Here is a 19,919-nt window from a genome sequence, read left to right on the forward strand (position 1 = left end):
CGGGACATGAAGAGGTGGGGCTTCTGGATGGAGACCTCCACGTGACTGTGGGCAGTGGGGGGGAGGGCTGTAAAAATAGGTTGGGGTCACATCATGAAGGACCCCGGATGACTGGCTCACAGCGTGGCCTTCCATTAGGATAACATTGGGAGTTCTTGACGGGCTGTCAGCTGGAGAAAGACTTGAGCTTGAATGTCTGGAAGAGTAACAGTGCCATTAAGAGACAGAAAAAATTCAACTGAGCCACGACACTTGGGGAAGGTCGTGAGTTTAATTCTAGACCTGCACATATGAAGTGGAGATGGCCAGCAGATGATTGAAAGTGTCAGACATGGAATTCTGTGTCCTACAAGATGACAGCCACCACGATGTCGTGAGCATCTGCTATGTGCCAGGCTCTTTTACATAAATTATCGCTAATCCTTGCAGCAATCCTGCAAGGTAGATTATATTATACATTTTATAAATGAAGAAACTGGGAATCAGGTTAAATGAGCTGCCAGAAGCCATGTAGCTGATGGATGAAGTCAGAGCTCTGAAGTCTCTGCTTTTCCCCCACGCCATGCTGCCTCTCAGATCAGCTCGGAAGAAAAGTTCGAGAGAGTGTGTGTGGTCAACGGTGCCAAATGCTGCAGGCCAGGAAGGACTGGAGGAGAGCCCTCCAATTGTGGTGTGAAGGACACCTGAGTTATTTTGAATGCACTTTTCCAGTATTGCCGTGGAAACTGAAGCTGGGTTACATGTGGAGTGGGGCCACAGTGAATGCGGGAAGTGGAGGAAACAGGTATAGGCCGCTCTTCCAAGAAGTTTCCTGAAAGAACATGGATGGTTTGAGAGTGAGTGACTCCATCATATTTCTGGGAGGAGGAGAACTCATAACACGTCCCTGAGGGGTGCAGCGGAAGCCAGGTCCCAGAGATGGTTGGACGGTGTGTGGTGGGAAGGGCCGCCTTCACTCCGTGTTCTCGGAGGAGTCGCCCTGTGGCTCTGGGGTGGAGTGACTTCCGGTCGCATGGAGAGTGAGCAGTATGTCTTGTTGGAAGAACTGTTGACCGCCAAGTGCTCTGAGTAACCAGCAGGCTTTTCTCCCGAATGTGGGGAGGCTTGCTTGGTGTCGGGCTCTACCTCAGTACCAGAGAGTCAGACAGAGAGGGGCTCACCACTGAGGACGCAAGACCGAGGCATGGCAAGTGTGACGTGCATGCCGAGAGAAGCTGCCAGAACATTGGGGATTTGGAGGAGGGAACAGGTAACAGTGACCTGAAAACAACGCAGCCAGAAATTGGCCCATGTGGGGAAGGAGCCCACCCCCCTGATCATTGTGGGGAGCAGCCCTTTGCCTACTGAGCTGACTGCTCTGGGCCCAAAGGACTTTTGAAGATTGTTGAGTCCAGAAGTTCTTCCCCAGGTGACTAAAAAATACCCGCACGCCTGTTACCCAACTAGCGCCACTTTTTGGTAATGGGACCGGCATAAAAATGGCCATTTTGTGTGTTCTCGACACTGCTGGAAGTGAGAACTGGAAGACTGTATTGCCTAGAGATTTAGGACGGCCTTTCTTAGCAAGAATGGGCTTTTTATACCTGTGCTGGTGGCACTGGGTCCTCTGATGAGGAAACAAAGAAACTGAGAACCATTGATCCACTCCAATTATTTTCACAGATAAGAAAAGGGCCCCAAGGCAACCGAGTGGTTTGAGAATCACTTGCTCTGGCTGTAAGCACTGGGTTTTTAGATCTAGAGGAACCTGGTTTGAATTACAACTTCACCACCTACTGGCTTTATAGGCGTGATCAAGTCACTTAAGCCCTTGAGCCTTGGGAGTCTTCATCTTTACAATGGGGACAGTAGTAATTACATTTTTCAAGTTAATAAAGATGTGACAGAGAAGCTAGTCCATTGTAATATATCATACTATAAGTGGTACCTGCCAACAGTAATGTTGACCAGCCGGATCTAATAATATAACTGCCATTGTTCCTATCACTCCCCAGAGGTCCTGTAGGTAATTAGTAGTACACCCAGCTAGTAGTGGTAGCAGTAGGACTCGGCTTCCTTGCAACACTGTCCGTTAGTCTTACGGTTTTCCACCATAGGGTGAGAGGAGGGGTTAATCACAGGCTCTGGAGATAGATGCTGTTACCACTTGGGTTCTGCCATCACCACCATCATCACCTGGGCCGTCACCCCCGTCACTACCACCGTGTCCTCTGCCTCGGCCACTGCCACCTCCATACCACTGCCGCGTCATCCCACACTTCCCTGCGCCTACTCTGTGTATTGCTGAAGGTCTGTTTCTTTACCTCGCGGTCTCATCTTCGCAGAAATTCTCGCTGTTACCTCACGGTAACCTCTGAGATGAGGAGGGAGCAGAGACTGCCCCCTCTGTTGTGCATGCGGAGAGGCCGTGGCTTTCCTGGGCCCTGTGGCCAGCTTCTCTGGGAAAGATGTCTGCGCCAGGGGCCCTGCAGAACGGGCTGCACAGCTCCTTTGCTATGTACAGTGTCTAAGTTGTGTCACGTAGGTTGGGTGGGGGCGTGGGGGGGGGTAGTGTTTATCACAGGTGAAAATGAGGAAGCTCAGAGAGGTTACGGGATGGCACCAGGTTTCATAGCCATTCAGCTCTGGGTTCAAGATTTAGACAGGTCTTCCTGAATCCACATTTGTGAAACAGGAGTAGTACTTATCTTGCAGGGTAGTTTTCAGAATCACATGAATTGATAGAGTATTGCCAACAAACTCTCTTTCCGTCTCTGCAGCTGGCTTTCTCGGTGCTCCGTAGCTAACACTTGCTGAGTGTTCCATGTGCCGGGCACCGGCCAGACACCTCACCTGAACGGCCTCCTCTGACCTGCCCAGTGAGCTGAGTGATAGAATGACAACCGATCTCGTTTGAATCCTTGCTGTCAGAGTGCCAGGCGTGTCCCAAGTGTGTCACACGTTCTAATTCATCACATCCGCGAGACAGTCCCACAAGGCAGGAGCTGTTAGCATCCCCATTCTATGGGTAAAGACATAGGCTTTGAAGTTGGCAGCAGCTGTCACGTGAATGGTTTGGGGTCATGGCAGTCAGTCCACCGTCCGTGGGCCCAGGCTGGCTAAAGCAGGGATCCGTTGTTCATCAATCAGCCGAGTACTGTTTGAATCTGTATTAAAATGATCCACTGTGGGGGTGCCTGGGTGGCGCAGTCGGTTAAGCGTCCGACTTCAGCCAGGTCACGATCTCGCGGTCCGTGAGTTCGAGCCCCGCGTCAGGCTCTGGGCTGATGGCTCGGAGCCTGGAGCCTGTTTCCAATTCTGTGTCTCCCTCTCTCTCTGCCCCTCCCCTGTTCATGCTCTGTCTCTGTCTGTCCCAAAAATAAATAAAAAACATTAAAAAAAAAAAAAAAATGATCCACTGTGGAATTTTCACTAAAGCAGAACAGTAGACTAACAACAGTACAGTGAACCTCTCTGTTCCTGGCCCCCGAACTTAACAATTTGGCCACATTTGCTCATATTTATTCCTTTTTTCTTTTTTTCTTTGCTTTGAAGCAAATCCTGGTGACCACGGTATTTCCCTCTACAGACTTCAATACGTGTCTGTTTTGATTATGACGTATATGTTTTGAATATATGACGTTTTCTCATATAACTATAGTATTGTCGTCTTGCCTCAGAGAATTAACATTGATTTCCCTGATCTCCTCAAAAATACCTTTTCCCAGAGTTTTTGTTCGTGTTTGTTGCTAGTGTAAGTCAGGATCTGCTAGAGTTATACCGCACTAGAATTGGTTCTTAAGGCTTTTAAGTCTTTTGTCACCCAGAATAGACACTACCCCCTTTTTTATGCCAGCGACTTGTTGCAAACACTCCTTAGGTTTGTATTCCCCTCTTTCTCCTTCATGGTGTTGAACTTGGCCCAGAGAGGGGAAGAGCCAACTGCGTACCTCGGTAAGAGGGGTGAAGTGATCATGTGGGAAGAAGGGCTAACCTCAGTGGTTAAGTCGCTGTTCACGGCTGTGGATTTATGTCACTCCCTCCATTACTGTTGCTAGGGTCCTTTTAAGCTCGGGCTCAATCAGTATCTCCTCTTGAAGTGGTTTCTGCACCATTCCTGGCAGCAGTTGCATTAACATGCCGCACTTCCTGTGCCGTGGTTATTGTCTGTTGGTTTTCCCCCCGGCGCATTTAGTCTCCTAAATAGGTCCTTACGGCTTGAAGAGCCAGAAGTGCCTGTCCATCACGTATGCAGGTTACCACCTATCCCTGCTGGAAAAGACCCAGTTAAACAAATAATTTTAATTAAATAGGCACTCCATGGCCTCTCCTTTCCCTTTCCTTCTCGGCTCTTCCCTTACCAGCTTTGATCAGCTCGATTTGACTGGGTGAATGAATTCCTTTGGGCCCTCCTTCGGCCCTTGGCCACGGTGGTGGTGGGATACTGCAAACAGAATCCGAGATTGCCCTTTGGTCTCTCCCTGCTGGTGCTCTGCCCTCCCACTGCCCTGGTGACCAAGCCCTATCCTGGTTACTGAACTCATAGCTCCTGTTTTTTTGTCCTTCCACCACAATGGCGGCCCCTGGCTAATCTCTCTCTTGAACTGAAACCGTCACCTCCCCACTGGTATCCTTTTTACCAGACCCTTACCTATGATCTGGTATCTCCTTGTTGCAGGAAGACCGTTTCTAAAGCCTGTCAACGACTCCCTGGTGCATTCAGGAGAAAGCTGGGATTCCTCAGCCTGGCCTGTAGGGCTCTGTGATCTGGGACTTGGCTGTGTGTGCACCTGGCATGCTCTCTGGCCACATGGCCTCTCTCCTGACATTAGGATCACCCTAGAGGCCTTCTGTGACCCCTTCCCTCTGCTCCTTCTGTGCAGGGCTCCCACCTGAGCTAACTTACTATTTTGTCCCCAGAGCAAGCTCAGTGTCTGATGGACATAGATGCATGACATAGTGGCTCAGCAGTCAGGAGAGGTGACAGCCCAGAGCGGTCAGCAGTGCTTTGGGCTTCGGTACATAGAAGTAGGTGGCTGTGGTTGTCAGAGTGTAACTGCTTGTTGCTTGGTGCCAGCGGGGGAGCCAGAACCTCTCTGTTACAAAAACTCTGCCTTGGTGCATTGCATCATGGGAATGACCCAGTCATCTTCTCAGAGCTTATCGGGCTGTGGGGCAGCATTGCCTTTTAAAAAAATGCTTATACTTATTTCTTGAGTAGCACCTGTCCATAGTAGAGAAACCAAAAATTTCAGAAGAGCCCAAAGAATAAAACTAAATTTGCCACATCAGCACCCTGCCCACCTAGAGAGGTAATCGTTAGCATCTTGGTGGACACTGCCAGAAGTTGTTTCTCTTACGGTGACACTGGTCGTGTTATAATACAGTTGACCCTTGAACCATATGGGTTTGACCTGCACGTGTTCACGTCATACACAGATTTTTTTTACTGTATAGTACTGTAAATGTATTTTCCTTATGATTTTCTTAATATTTTCTTTTATTCTTACAATAAAGTAAGAATACGATAGATAATGCCTAGAATGTATAAAATATGTGTTAATCGACTGTGTTATCAGCAAGGCTTCTGGCCAACAGTAGGCTATTAGTAGTTAAGTGTTTGGGTAGTCACAAATTATATGTGGATTTTCAACTGTGGAGAAAGGGTTGGGGGGGGTGCATCACTACCCTTAACCCCTGCGTGGTTCAGGGATCAGCTATATTTGCAAAAATGGGAACATAACCGTAATGCTGTTTAGTAACCATTTTAAAACTCAATCTGTTAGGAACCATTTTCCAACATCAAATCTGTTTCTACACTTAATTAGTTGTGTACTCCTCCTTCTTATGAATGCACCATAATCTACTCTTTCCTATCACTGCATTGCTCTATCGCCTTAGGCTAACCAAAGGCGGATGGTGTTCTTTGACCATCTTTATAGCTGCCTGAAGTCCGTTATTTTCTTTGGAAAAATATTTATATTTAGAATTGCAGATCCTGGGCCGTAGACTGTGTCCATCCCTCAGGCTTGGGGTTACGCCTTGCCAGATTGCCATGCAACGGAGATCGTAACAGTTCACGCTTCCTTCAGCAGCACATGATGGCGCCAGCCTCCCGGCCTTTCAACAACATTGGCCGTTTTCCTTTTGCTTTTTAAAATTAATTACAAATGTAATGCTTGTTTGCCAGAAGTTCAAGCATAATGAAAGCATGCAAAGTGTGGCCCCAACTCACCAGGAAGAACACTGGTCGGTGTGCTTGCAGCCACCCCCGGGAAACTGTCAACCTTGTGTGTATGAAGAACCCAGACATGGATTGTTTTTACAGTTGGTGTCATAGTTTATTCTTCGCTAACTTGCTTCTTGCACCTAGCAGTAAATCTTAGACAATGTTGCACGTCACTTCCCTTAGCCCCCCCAGATCAGCTTGTTCCTTTAATGACAACATTAGGGGATTGGCATTATTTATTTAACCGTTTTCCTGTTGGGTGGACATTTAGGGTTATTTTCAGCCTTTCACAATTAATTTTAATGAAGACATCCAAATTTATCTACAGAAATATATACTGACGAAATGGTCTGAGAATTTCCCTAACACTAACCCAACCCTAACCCTAACCCAACCGTAACCCTGTGAGGTGGTAAACTTAAAAGCCCTCCCTTCCCCATTCAGTAGCTTTTAAGTGTGTTCATTTGATGGGCAAAAATTGGCCTTTTGAATGTGTACTTTTTTAACCACTAATTAAATGATCATGTTCGTTGCTTTATGAAAGCCTGTTTCTGCACTGTAATCACTGTCGATTCCCCAGCCAAAGGGCTCTTACCTGATGCAGGATGTTTTCCCGTCGTCTCCTCAGCTGACGATTAGTTAGCCTGGGACTGGTCACCGCAGGTTGGAAAAGCGTAGGATTGGGGTTCACCCCTGGGTCTGACTCCTTACCTCAGCTCTTGCCAACTGTGTGACCGGAGGCAAATTGGTTCACTTTCATGAGTCTGGGTTCCTCATCCTCCCGGGACTGGTAACCACAGCCTGTTGGATTGTGGCAAAGGACTGAATGGGACAACACTTGAGTGTGCCTGTCACGGCATGTGCGGGTGTTCGCCGGGCTCCCTCCTGCTCAGACGGTCCGTGCCGTTCACGGACAGTTGTGGTTGTGCGTTATTCTGGAGTCTGCTCAGGTGTCCTGGGCGTACTGAGACCACGAGCCGGAGTAACAGCTGTCATAGAGCTGGCCGGGACCAGCCTGTGCGGTGTGCCAGAGAGGTGAGGACCAGCCTCCCCCTGTTTCCCTCCCCAGTGAAACTGTCAACCCTGGTTCTCTCAGGCTTTCCTCCCGGGGGCAGTCTAGTGGTTCTCCTTTTGGTAGGTTTTAGCTTGTCCCTGTCTCTGCGGGTCCTGGAACTGGAGCCAGCGTGCGAAGGTGATAAGGATGGGGTGGGATGGAGCTGTGCCATTTTGCCCCCACAACCCCCCTGAGGGGATATTCCCCCTGCTGGTACTGCCTGGGCTGCCTTTGGCCGTCTCACTTGAGCTCAGCTCCACTGGGCTTTGTGTGTGCTGCCGGGAAGCCACACTACCTTGTTCTGCATGCAAATGGCCAGTGGTTTGGGACCCAGGAACAGGACCTTAACCCCTGTCCCTGTTAATTTTCATCTAATTGGAGCGGACAGGGCCATTTTTAGCTTTTGAGATGTGTATGTATCCTGTTACCCGTACAACATACTGGGTCACCTCTGAACTTCATGTTATCAGCAGATTTGATCAATACACTGCCACTCCTTCCTTTAGTCATGGATAATGATGCTGAGTTGGAAGGAAGATGCCACACTCTATGGTCAACCATCTGTCCTCACTCTCCAGACTTTGCAGAATGGGAGTGCTACTCCAGGTCCCTTCTGCTGTTGGGTCCTCCCATGGGTGCAGCATGGGACAGAATCTCACTGACTCTGCGCAGTGTCCCAGTCACTGTAGGCAGTGTCCCCATCACTCTGGGCGGTGTCCCCATCACTCTGGGTGGTGTCCCATCACTCTAGGCAGTGTCCCCATCACTCTGGGTGGTACCCCCATCACTGTAGGCGGTGTCCCCATCATTCTGTGTGGTGTCCCCATCACTCTGGGCTGTGTCCCCTTCACTCTGGGTGGTGTCCCCATCACTGTAGGTGGTGTCCCCATCACTCTGGGCTGTGTCCCCTTCACTCTGGGTGGTGTCCCCATCACTGTAGGTGGTGTCCCCATCACTCTGGGTGGTGTTCCCATCACTCTGGGTGGTGTCCCCATCACTCTGGGTGGTGTCCCATCACTCTAGGCAGTGTCCCCATCACTCTAGGCGGTGTCCCCATCACTCTGGGTGGTGTCCCCATCAGTGTAGGCAGTGTCCCCATCACTCTGGGTGGTGCCCCCATCACTCTAGGCGGTGTTCCCATCACTCTGGGTGGTGTCCCTATCAGTGTAGGCGGTATCCCCATCACTCTGGGCGGTGTCCCCATCACTCTGGGTGGTGTCCCCATCACTGTAGTCAGTGTCCCCATCACTCTGGGCAGTGTCCCCATCACTCTGGGTAGTGTCCCATCACTCTAGGTAGTGTCCCCATCACTCTGGGTGGTACCCCCATCACTGTAGGCAGTGTCCCCATCATTCTGTGTAGTGTCCCCATCACTCTGGGTGGTACCCCCATCACTCTGGGTGGTGTCCCCATCACTGTAGGTGGTGTCCCCATCACTCTGGGTGGTGTCCCCATCACTGTAGGCAGTGTCCCCATCACTCTGGGTGGTGTCCCCATCACTCTGGGTGGTGTCCCCATCACTGTAGGCAGTGTCCCCATCACTCTGGGCGGTGTCCCCATCACTGTAGGTGGTGTCCCCATCACTCTGGGCAGTGTCCCCATCACTTTAGGTGGTGTCCCCATCACTGTTTGTGGTGTCCCTATCACTCTGGGCGGTGTCCCCATAACTCTAGGCGGTGTCTTCATCATTCTAGGCGGTGCCCCCCATGACTTTATGACAAGAGCGTGGAAGTGTGTCTGGATGGCTTGTTTCCCACCAGCCTCGGCTTCCTTCTGGAGTCTGCCACTTCCATTTCTGAGTACTTAGACTATAGAATTCTCTCAGGGATCTGTGTCTGGCTGACCAATCTGTAGTTTTCAAAAATCCACCTTTTCTCCTCTTTGCTAAATTGGACATTGTCTCGTCTTGGGCATCTTCTCATTTTCTCTGAGTTCTTGAGATTGCCAGCAACGAGCATGTCTCTTCTGTAAGTTAATTCAGAGCTGAGATGTGATTCATCTGGATCAGGAGATTTGAATTCATTTAGTGTGACTGGATGTTCTCTCACAATCTCTTCCCCGTCTTGCGTTTCAATTCCCTCATATCAGTGTTTGATTCACCCTTTTCAGCCTGAAGATTGTTCTCCTTGATAGAAAATGGGAGTTTATAGTTCTTTCTCTCCGTCATCTGTTAACTGAACACCTTTCACCCCAATATGGGCCTATCCCTTCTTGTTCCTATCGCTCCTGATCCAATTTTAAAAGCCCCTTTTTTGTCCTTAGCATTTTCCAAACGGCTCAGCTTGCCTGGGCCTCAGCTTTCCTGACCTCGTGCTTACAGGCTGGGCCGTTCCTTAGTTATTCCCCATGGGCTCTGCACCCTCCCTGCCCTGCTAGATGTGGTGACCCCACAGGTCACAGGCTCTCAAGGCTCCCATGCCGAGATGCACATGGCAGAAAGCCCCTCTGCCCCCAGCCAGGCACTGCCCTCCCTCCCAGGAGATCTGACATGCCCCTTGGAGCAGCGAGCAAGGGACGTGTCGTGATCTTTAGGTGCACTGGCCTGAGGACAGCTGTCAATCCCTTTCCTCTTTATTGAGATCATTCATGGTTGTGTTTCTCAGAAATGAGTTTTTAAAGACTCCGATCCCTCTTTAGCCTCCTCTCTTTATAGACCAGTGGTTTGTGACAGGGGTGATTTTGTCCTCCAGAGGACATTTGGTGATGTCTAGACATATTGCCTGTCAGGACTGGGGGAAGGTGCTATTGGCATTAGTGGGGAGATGGCTGGGATGCTGCTAACCACCGTGCAGTGCCTGGGACGGCCCCATGACAAGCGATCACCTGGCACCAACACACTGACAGTGCTGCGGTGGGAGACCCCGTTGTAGAGGAACTTTGTAGGCCTCAGTGTCACCCAGGATGACAATTACAGATTTCCCCTGGGGAGTCCTGGACCAGGTGGGGCTGCCTTGCCCAGGTGGGGCCCACAGCTTCAGCACATTAAGGAGCACACATAGGTGATTCTTAGACCTCCATTTGAGAAGCACTGTTTTAGGGTTTTGGGTAAGAGCCAGAAATTCATTAGAATCTTTCTTCCTGGTGGGAGGACCCCAGGTGCTCCCATGTTTAGACCCTCCCCTTTTTGAGCCGTTAGGAACTCTGAGATCACACAGTGCCTTCTCGCTGGGGGCTAGACTTAGGTCCGGCACCTTGTTTCTTTGGAGAGCCCAGGTTTTCATCCCTGTCTTCTAAAACCTAGGGACCAAGTGAGACACCCTCAAGCGGATAACAACCACAGATGCTGCCCCATCATCACTGACTCTTTCCCTGGGCGGTGACCCGCTTCAGGAGGGGTGCTACTAATCTCCCACTTGGTCCTCAGCTCGGTCCTTCCCTCCTTCATTCTAAAGTTGTATTTGTTTGGACGGGGGCTGCTCTCCCTCTCCCTTCTGGGCAGGAGTGACAGAAGTCTCTAATCCTGGGGCTGTTCTTCTTGCTTACTGGGACACAGCTGGTTGTAAACAGCCATGGCCATATGAGCCCCTCTGTGTACCTCCACTGGCTGGTTCCCCACACAGGGAACATTGTGGGTTGCAAAGCTTTTCAGGCTGCGGCGTGTTTAGGCTGTCAGAGACTGCTACCCGAGCCCCGTCATCTCCTCTGGATGAGAAACCGTGCTGGATGGTACACGGCCACAGGCCTGCTTGCTCTCCCCGTGTCGCCTGAACAAGACCTGGTGATTGCTCAAGTGCGTTAAGTACAAGGTTTGTCTTTTTCCCTTTCTCTCCCTGCCTTGCTGCATCTGTTCTTTCTTTCGAGTCCATTTTTCACTGCATGCCTCACCGATATCTTCGGTGGTGTTGGCAGAGTGAGTGCTGAGGAGGGAGGACTTCATTGTCTGAGGTCGGAGAGACCTCGCGCGTACTCGCCTCCTGTCCTGCCTGGCGCTATTGATTCGGGGTGTGAGATGGCAGTTCGGCCGAGCACTGGTTCAGGTTGGTCAGCCAGAGGAACCTAATCCGCAGGGCTGGGGCTGGCTGGCGCACGGCGATAAGACCCTGGTTGTCCATGCCGCTTTGCTGGCTCTGTGGTCCCTGGCAGCCATCACTGCCCAGCGGGTGGGATGGCTTCTCCCAGAGGACTGTGGCCTTGCCACCAGCTATACCGGCTTTTAGGTGCCATCTGTAGCTCTTCGTTGAGTGCATAGGAACCAGGCCCTTCACCTGAGGCTTTATGGAGTGGACGCCGTCATTCCCACTGGACAGGTGAGGATTCAGGGCCTCAGGGACTATAAGCAGTCTGTGCAGGGCTGCACAACCTCATAAATGGTGGAGGTGGGATTTACACTGAGGGCTGGCTCATTCTGGAATCTTTAGTCCGGCCTCCACTGTTCAGGCTGGGATTTGTTTAACTTTTTGAAGGGCGAGAAGATGTGGTTTCAGAAATGGAAATGGCCGTAGCCCGGCAGAAGCAACCAGGTCGCCGTGCCTGTTCTGCAGACCGTCCTCTCTACCACGTCCTGCACTTGGGAAGGGCTTGTCCGGGAGCTCGCCGCTGTCCTGGCCCGTCCCTCACAAGGCAGCCTGTGGAATGCAGCTCTCTGGTTTGCTGATGACCTGTGGTGATTATCTGCAGCTTCGTTCCCATCCTCAGGGTCAGCGAGCGTGCTCGTTGTCTTGCCGCACCTGCGAGAAGCCTTAGGAACAGAAGTGGGTCATGGATTTGGCAGGGAAAACTTCACAGAGTCAAAGGTCAGAGAGCTCGTGCAGGGTGCCAGCAGTACAGGACGGGCCAGGCGTGCGTGCCGGGAGCTGCACAAGGCCACCTGTGGCCACACTTCCACATCAAGGGCTTCCCACCCCCTCAGAGTGCATATCTCTACACAAACCTCCTGCTTCCCCTGGATGTGCACGGTGACCACCTGCCCCCTGTGCTGGGAAATGTGAGGGCTGCTGGGCTCTTTATTCTCCCTGACTCTGTATTTCCCGCATTTAGTCCATTCCTGTGCTTCCTAAATAGTTAAAAATTGTCCTCTGCATCCCCAATGCCCCGTCATCTCTTACCTGCGAAAGCAGTCACCCCGGAAGTTCTCCTTGCCTTTAGTGGCAGTCTCCATAGTCTAGACTTCTTATTGCCACAAATTGACCCTACTAATCCCCTGCTCAAGATGTGGTCCTAACCATCCTTACAGATTGACCATCATGGCCCTGGGCACTCAGCCCTGAGCTGCCCTCTGCTCACAGCTCCCGCAGCCCCTCTTCCTCTCCCGCCGGCAGCACTGGCCTGTAGGAGCTTTGGGCTACACCCGGTGCTTCTTCTTGGTTCTTGTCTGCAATGTGCTTCCCCCACTATCATCAGTATTCATCTCATCAGTTCCTCCATCCCCTGAAGGCAGCTCAGCCATTTCCTGCTCCAGGAAGCCTCTCTGGATCCTCTTGTCAGAGCTATGTGTTTCCCAGCTTCTGTGCTGGCCACCACATCCCGGCATTGCCTTATCTTTTGCCCTCGTTTGAGCTCCCGGTCAGGAAGTGATTCTTATTCCCACATCACGACACCCATATCCAGAATCCAGAGCAGGCAAAAAGGGGGAGGAGAGGGGTACTCTGTAGAACAGTCCCTCCCACCCCAGCACTGGTCCTGGAGGAACCTGACGGCCCTTCCCCACAAGGGAGCCAGCCCTTCCGAGGGAAGGGCTTCTGGCCTGCTCATCATTGGCAACTCAGCTCTTCACTTGACACCTGCACCTGCGGCCTCAACACCTGTGGGGGAAGGTGCAGGCACACGGCTCCTGCCGCATCTGAAAGTGACATCAGACCCTCCCCTTGGACACTGAGAACCCCAGTGATGACTCAGGGAAAGCATTCCAGTTTTTATAGGATTTAGAACCTCCAGGGCTTGTAGGTGAGGGCTCTTGATGGCATCACGCCTTGTGCAGTTTTAAATGAACCAAAATCAGTTTAGAGGTGTTTCAGTTGTTCTTAGAAGCCTAAAGTCCTGGAGTTGGAACTCAAGCACAGGGCGGTTATGTTATTTACCCATGTTAAACAGCTCATGAAAGGTCTTCGAAAAACAGCATTTCATATTTTGCTTGAATTCACGCACTGTCTCACCACAATGATTTCACCACGCAAACCTGTAGGATTCTGCGCTTTCTGCTCTTCTCCTGGGAGGAATATAGGTCGTTTCATTGTCTCCTTTTACAATGGTCAGACTCGGCACAAATTTTGGATACGCTAGTAGCATCTGAGGAGAATGCCAGCTAGGGGCAGAATAAATAGAACATGTCGTAGAATCTGCTAGTTCACTCCCGGTTGTTGGTTCTTAGCTGGTGACGTTGCCTAACCCAGACTGATGGTACTTGCAGGATAACCTACTCTGTGTCAGTCACTGTGTGGGCGCTTGGAAGGGTTAGGCCATGCAGCCTGCTCCTTTGTAGATGCTCAGTAAACGTTTGCGGTGTGCCTCCCGAGCAAATGAAAGAGAGCTCCCAGCCACCTCTGAGGGAAACCTGCTTTCTCATCAAGTTTTCACCAACCCCAGGATCCGGAAGCACACATAACTGCCATTGTGAGTGGGAGGCACCTGGAAAGGGGCCTGGTGGGTTCAAGTGATACAGAAGCCACAGCAGAGGTATCTGGGAGTAGAGTTAGTGTGAAGGCTTCTGAGTCTAGTTAGAAGAAACTGAGCTCAATTGCCAAGACCCGGGATGTTTGCCCGTACGTGGGAACTGTGTATGAGGTAACAGATTAGTCTGCCAGAGCTGTGACAGTGTTGTGTTGTCATTTCTGGTATTTGTATTTTGTGACATTTAAAAAAGTGTGGTGAAGTATAATTGTTAACATGTTGTGTTTTGTCAGCAGTGTTTTATTGAAAATATCATGCTTCCCTCATGAATATGTGATCTTAAAAATGTAGGCAGCTCCTTTAAATGTGGTATTAATTATGTCCTGTGACCACGTCCCCCCTAGTGTACTGGAATATGCATTGGGAACTGGGATTCGCTTCACAGGAATTCATTTTACAGCAAACCCTGACAGAATACGTTTATTCCATTAAGGTAAACACCCCTGTTTTCTTTTAGATCGACTCCAATATGTTCGTGATTGAAGGGAGAGTAAGGATTATGAGGAAAGCTGCATCAGTAGAATTTAAAGAAGGAAAGCAGACCCACGACTCAACAAATGAAGGAATGTGAAGGGTACATGGAGTCAGGGAGGCATCCGAAGGGCTTCTTATAGGAGGGCATCCACGTGATGAAGATTTTAAGTCGCTGGACTAGAACAGTCAACTGCTGACTGGGATTCTGAGGCCAAAATCAAGCCTCTGCTTAAATAAGAAAAAGAGGTAGAAATGTATGAATGTCCTTAGTTTTCTTTAAAAAAACTTTTTTTTGAAGTTTGTTTTGAAAGAGAGAGTGAAAGCACGAGTGGGGGAAGAACAGACAGAGAGGGAGAGAGAGAATCCCAAGCAGGCTCCGTACTTGCTGTCAGTGCAGAGCTCGATGTAGGGCTCAAACTCACGAACCATGAGATCATGACCTGAGCAGAAACCAAGAGTCAGACGCTGAACTGACTGAGCCCCCCCAGGTGCCCCTGAATCTCCTTAGTTTTCAAACAGAAACTCCGGAAGGGTAAATCAGAAACTAATGAGATCGTTACCCATAGCGGGTGAATGGAAATGGGCCGGGAAGACGGAAGGGGATGTGACGTCTCCGAATGTGCCTTTTATGTATAGTCGACTTGTGAACCATAGTAGTGTGTTGCTTCTTTGACAATTGCATAAACAAAGATGGAGTGAAAAATTAATAACGACAGAAATAAATGAACCTGGCTGTCTATCAGGTAGATGCCACTCCACACAGAGGAACAGTGTTAATTTGAGGGGACTTCTAGTGTGGACAAGATGGCTAGACTCATTTCTCCTTGCTCCTTCTCACTAGATACAATTATGCACTCTTAAATAAATGGAGAGGCAACCATGGGAGAAGTCTGAAAGCTAGGGAGAGGAAGGGACACTGGCTAGGGACTCTTGGACTAGAGGGTCAACACAGCAGCCTAGGTGTCCCCTGATTGCCCCACCCAGTGACAGAGAACAACCCAAGGTCAGTATCTTCAGCCCCTAACCTGTGGCAGACAACTGCCCAGGTAGGCTTATCGTTTCACCAGATTGGCAGGGAGTCCTGTCAGCCATACTGGATAGGCCCAGTGGCCTCAGCGAGGGAGACCAAGCAGGAGTACCACTGATGAGTGGCCCCAGGAAGCACTCTCCTTCCCTATGGGCCAGAGACCCTCTTCTTCCACCCAGAGACCCCAGTGGTTCAACAGCACCAGCAGGGGCATCCTGCCACAAGTGGCCCAGACTGGGAGCACTCTTTGTCCAGTCAGTCAAAATCTCCTTTCCCCTACCTGGAGATGCCAGGTTGCTAGGAAGTCCTGGTCTGGGAAGCATTCTTTGTCCTGTGGACCAGAGAATCCTTTCTCCCACCTAGAGACACTGGCAGCCTGCTGGCACCAGCAGGGGACATCCTGCCACAAGTTACTGGAGCAGTGGTCCTTGTGTACTGTAGGTCAGAGACTTTCTTCCACCACCTAGAGACCCCGAGAGGCCTGACACTGGCAGGACAGATCCCTGGCTGGTGAGGAAATAAGAAAAGGAAGTCCCGGCCAGGAATGGCAACCAGTGGGTGTCAAGGAAGTACTCTTTGTCCTCACAGCCTGGGAGAGGCACTTTCTGCCCCCACAGGCAACACCAGCAGGGATCAATGAGAGCCCCTGTGGCCTCTGATGAAGCAAGAAGACCAGAATAGCACAATAAAGGCTCTGATTCAAGAAGCTGAGCAAATTCCAAAGAAGACAAATCTAAAGAAATACACACCTAGAGCGATAATGATGAAACTTGTAAAAAGTGAGGACAGAAGAATCTTGAAAGCAATCAGAGAAAACCAATGTATTCCTTACAAGGTAACACCAGTTTGAATGACAGTGGAGTCTCATTTAAAGCTATGAAGCCAGAAGGAAGTGGCATATTTTTCAAGTACTGAAAGAAAAAAAATTCATAACCATGATTTCTATACCTGGAAAAACTATCCTTTATAATGAAGAGAAAATAAAGACATTCTCAGATTACAGAAGACCAAGAGAGTTTGTTGCCAGCCAATCTACCCATAAAGAATGGCTAAATTTGGGCTCTTGGCTGGCTCAATTGGCAGAGTGTGCAACCCTTGGTCTCAGGGTTGTGAGTTCAAACCCCATGTTGGGTGTAGAGATTGCTTAAAAATCTTAAAAAAAGAATGGCTAAAGTAAGTTCTTCAAACAGAAATAAAATGATAAAAGAAATAATCTTGGAACATAAACAAGAAAGAACAATGGAAAAAACAAAACTATGGATAAATACAGTAGATTATCCTTCTCGTGAGTTTTTAAAATCACATTTGATGGTCAAAACAAAAAATTAACACCATCTGATGTGAGGCAAATGTATGTAGAAGAAATATGCTCAAACCTAAGGTGTTAAAAAGAACCTACATGGAAGTAAGGCTTCCATGCCATATTGTAAATTGTAGAGCATTGATACCTGTAGATTATGGTAAGTTACATGTGTACATTATAATGCTCAGTGTAACCACTAAGGGAATTTTAGGAAGCAATATACTCAAAAGCACTATTAGTAAATCAACATGGAATCCTATGAAATGTTTAACCCATAGGGAGGCAAGAAAAGAAATGGAGAATGAGAAACAGCGGACAATCAGAAAACATAATGCAGTGACTTAAGCTTTAACATGGCAATTAAGCTTTAAGTAGTCATAAGTAGCACTACTTAAGGTTTCAGTAGACCTAAGCTTTCATGTGGCAATAATAACCTTAAAGGTAAACAGTTTAAATATACCAATTGAAAGGCAGAGGATTCCAGAATAGATTTCACTCACACACACACACACACACACACACACACACACACACACACACACGGCTGTGTATTAGAAATGCAGTGACATATGTTGAAAGTAAATGTGTAGAAAAAAAAGATATGTCATAGAAACATTGATCCACAAAACGTTGGATCAATGTGGCTATATTGATATCAAATAAAGTACTTAAGAACCAAGAAAATTTCTGGACGCAAGGAAGGACATGATATGAGGGTAAAAGGATTGCTTTGCCAAGAAGACATAGCAATCCTAAATGTATATGCACCAAAGAACAGAATCTTAAAATACATGAAGCAAAAACTGTAGGTCTGAAAGGAGAAATACACAAGCTTAAAATAATGGTAGGGAGGACATCAGAGTTCAAATGATAGAAGTACTAAACAAAATCATCAAAGATGTAAAATTCCTAAACGATGCAACTAACCAATAGAATCTAATTGACATACAAAGAACACTCCAATGATCACAGAATGCGTATTTTTTTCAAGCACGTATGGAACCAAGACTATATGGGAGGCCATAAAACAAATGTTAACGAGCTTAAAAGAATTGAAATCAGCATATCAAAATATGCAGGATATAGTTTAAGTAGGTAAAAGGGAAATTCACAGCAGTGAATACTTACATTAGAAAAGAAGAAAAGTTTCAAATTAAAGGTTTTATCTCAAGAAACTAGAAGAATAAAATAAAGCCAAAGCAAGCAGAAGGAAGGAAATAATAAAGAACAGAAATCAATGTAACTGAAACAGGAAAACAGTAGAGAGAATTAATGAAAGAAAAAGCTGGTTCTTGGAAAAAAAATTAATAAAATTAATAAACGGCCAGCAAGACTGACAAAAATAAAGAGAGAAGACGTGAATCACCAGTATCAGAGAGACAGGTTACATCCCTGCAGACTCCAACACAGCCATTAGAAGAGAATAAGGTAATACTACAGACCCCTTTATGCTCATAAATTTGACAACACAGAAGAAATGTACCAGTTCCTGGAAAACCACAAACTACTAAAACAACCAGGATGAAATTGATAACCTGAATAGTTCTATAACCACTCAAGGAATTAACTTCATGAATTTGAAACCTTAGAAAAAGAAAATTCCATGCCCAAGTTGTTTCTCTGGAGATTTCTACCAAAAAGTTAAAGAAAAATTAAAACCAAATTTACATATTCTTTTCCAGAAGAGAGACCAGTATTACTTTGACAAATAGTATTACCAAACCAGTCAAAAACAAAAGGAAACTATATCTCTCATGAACATAGACACAAAAATCCTCAAAATATTTGCAAACCAAATATATAACACATATATAATATTGTTTATTTAAACAATATAACATTGTTATATTTGTGTGTGTGTATATACATATATATGTATATATGTGTATGTATGTACATATATGTATATATATATACACACACATACATGTGTGTATATATATATATATATACACACACACACACACACACACACACATATATATATATATATATGTATATAGAAAGGTACATGACAAAAATCAGTACCCTTTATGATAAAAACTCTCAGAAAATTAGGAATAGAAAGGAACTATCTTAACTTGTTAAGAAGAGCATGTACCAAAAAACCCTATATCTAACATCTTATGTAATGATGAGATAGTGAATGCTTTGACCCTAAGATCAGGAACAAGGCAAGGATATTTGCTTTCACTACTTTTACTTAAACACAGCCTGGAGTTAAGCCACTGGTAAGACACTAACCACTGCAGTAAGACAAGAAAAAGAAATTAAAGCCATGTGGATTAGAAAGGAAAAAATAAGCTGTGCTTATGTGCATGCAGACATGGTCATCTACATAGAAGATCCTAAGGAGCTCTAAACACACACACACACACACACACACACACACACACACACACACACACAAACAAATAACAAAACCTCCTAGAACTAATAAGTGAGTTTATCAAGGTCACAAGACAACAGACAAAAATTAATTGCATTACAGATTCCTGTATGCTAACAACATCTGGAAACTGAAATTAAAACCACCATGCACCATGATGCATAAAGGGAAAAAAGGATACAGTGGACCTCATCAAAATTTTAAACTTTTATCCTGTGAAAGAGTCTGTAAAAAGGTGAAAAGAGAAACTACAGACTGGGAGAAGATATTTGCAAACCATATAGCAAAGACAGGACTGGTATCTAGAAAAATAAGGAACTTTCAAACTGTACCAGCTAAATAAATAAATAAAAAACAATCCAATTAGGAAAATTAACCAAGGGGATATACAGATGGCAAATAAGCACATGAAAAGACATTCAGCATCATTAGCCACTAGAGATATGCCAATTAAACTCACAATTTGATATCACTACTTACCTATCAAGATAGCTAAAATTAAAAATTGTGTCAACACCAAATACTGATGAGTATGTGGAAAAACTAGGTCACTCATGCATTGTTGGTGGGAATGTAAAATAGTACAACTGCTCTGGAAATAGTTTGGCAGTTTCTTATAAAACTAAGCTTGCAGTTACCGTAAAACCCTGTGATTACACTCTTTGGCATTTATCCCGGAGAAGCAAAAACAACATTTATACAAAGTGAATGCTAATCGAAGCTTTATTCATGATAACCAAAAGCTGGAGTCAACCCAGATACTCTTCAACAGGTGAATTATAAACAAAGGTGGTATGTCCATACGTAGAATACTACTTGGCAATAAAAGATACAAAGATGAATCTTGGATGAATCTCC

At 47.2% G+C, this 19,919-nt stretch overlaps 1 protein-coding gene across 3 annotated transcripts in view; it reads left to right on the forward strand.

The window, feature by feature from the left end:
• The window catches only part of CHCHD6 (coiled-coil-helix-coiled-coil-helix domain containing 6), a 251,132-nt gene that overhangs the window by 140,306 nt on the left and 90,907 nt on the right, over nucleotides 1-19,919 (forward strand). The window contains exon 6 of one of the 3 annotated variants that reach the window (XM_058725768.1): nucleotides 14,326-14,539. The exons of the other annotated variants lie outside the window; for them this stretch is intronic. Coding sequence (XP_058581751.1) covers nucleotides 14,326-14,439 — 114 coding nt within the window. The 3' untranslated portion in view covers nucleotides 14,440-14,539. Of the gene's footprint in view, nucleotides 1-14,325; nucleotides 14,540-19,919 lie in introns of those variants that run through there. 3 annotated transcript variants of the gene reach the window in all.

This window comes from Neofelis nebulosa, chromosome 4 (genome assembly GCF_028018385.1).
Source record: "Neofelis nebulosa isolate mNeoNeb1 chromosome 4, mNeoNeb1.pri, whole genome shotgun sequence".
NCBI classification, from domain to species: Eukaryota; Metazoa; Chordata; class Mammalia; order Carnivora; family Felidae; genus Neofelis; species Neofelis nebulosa.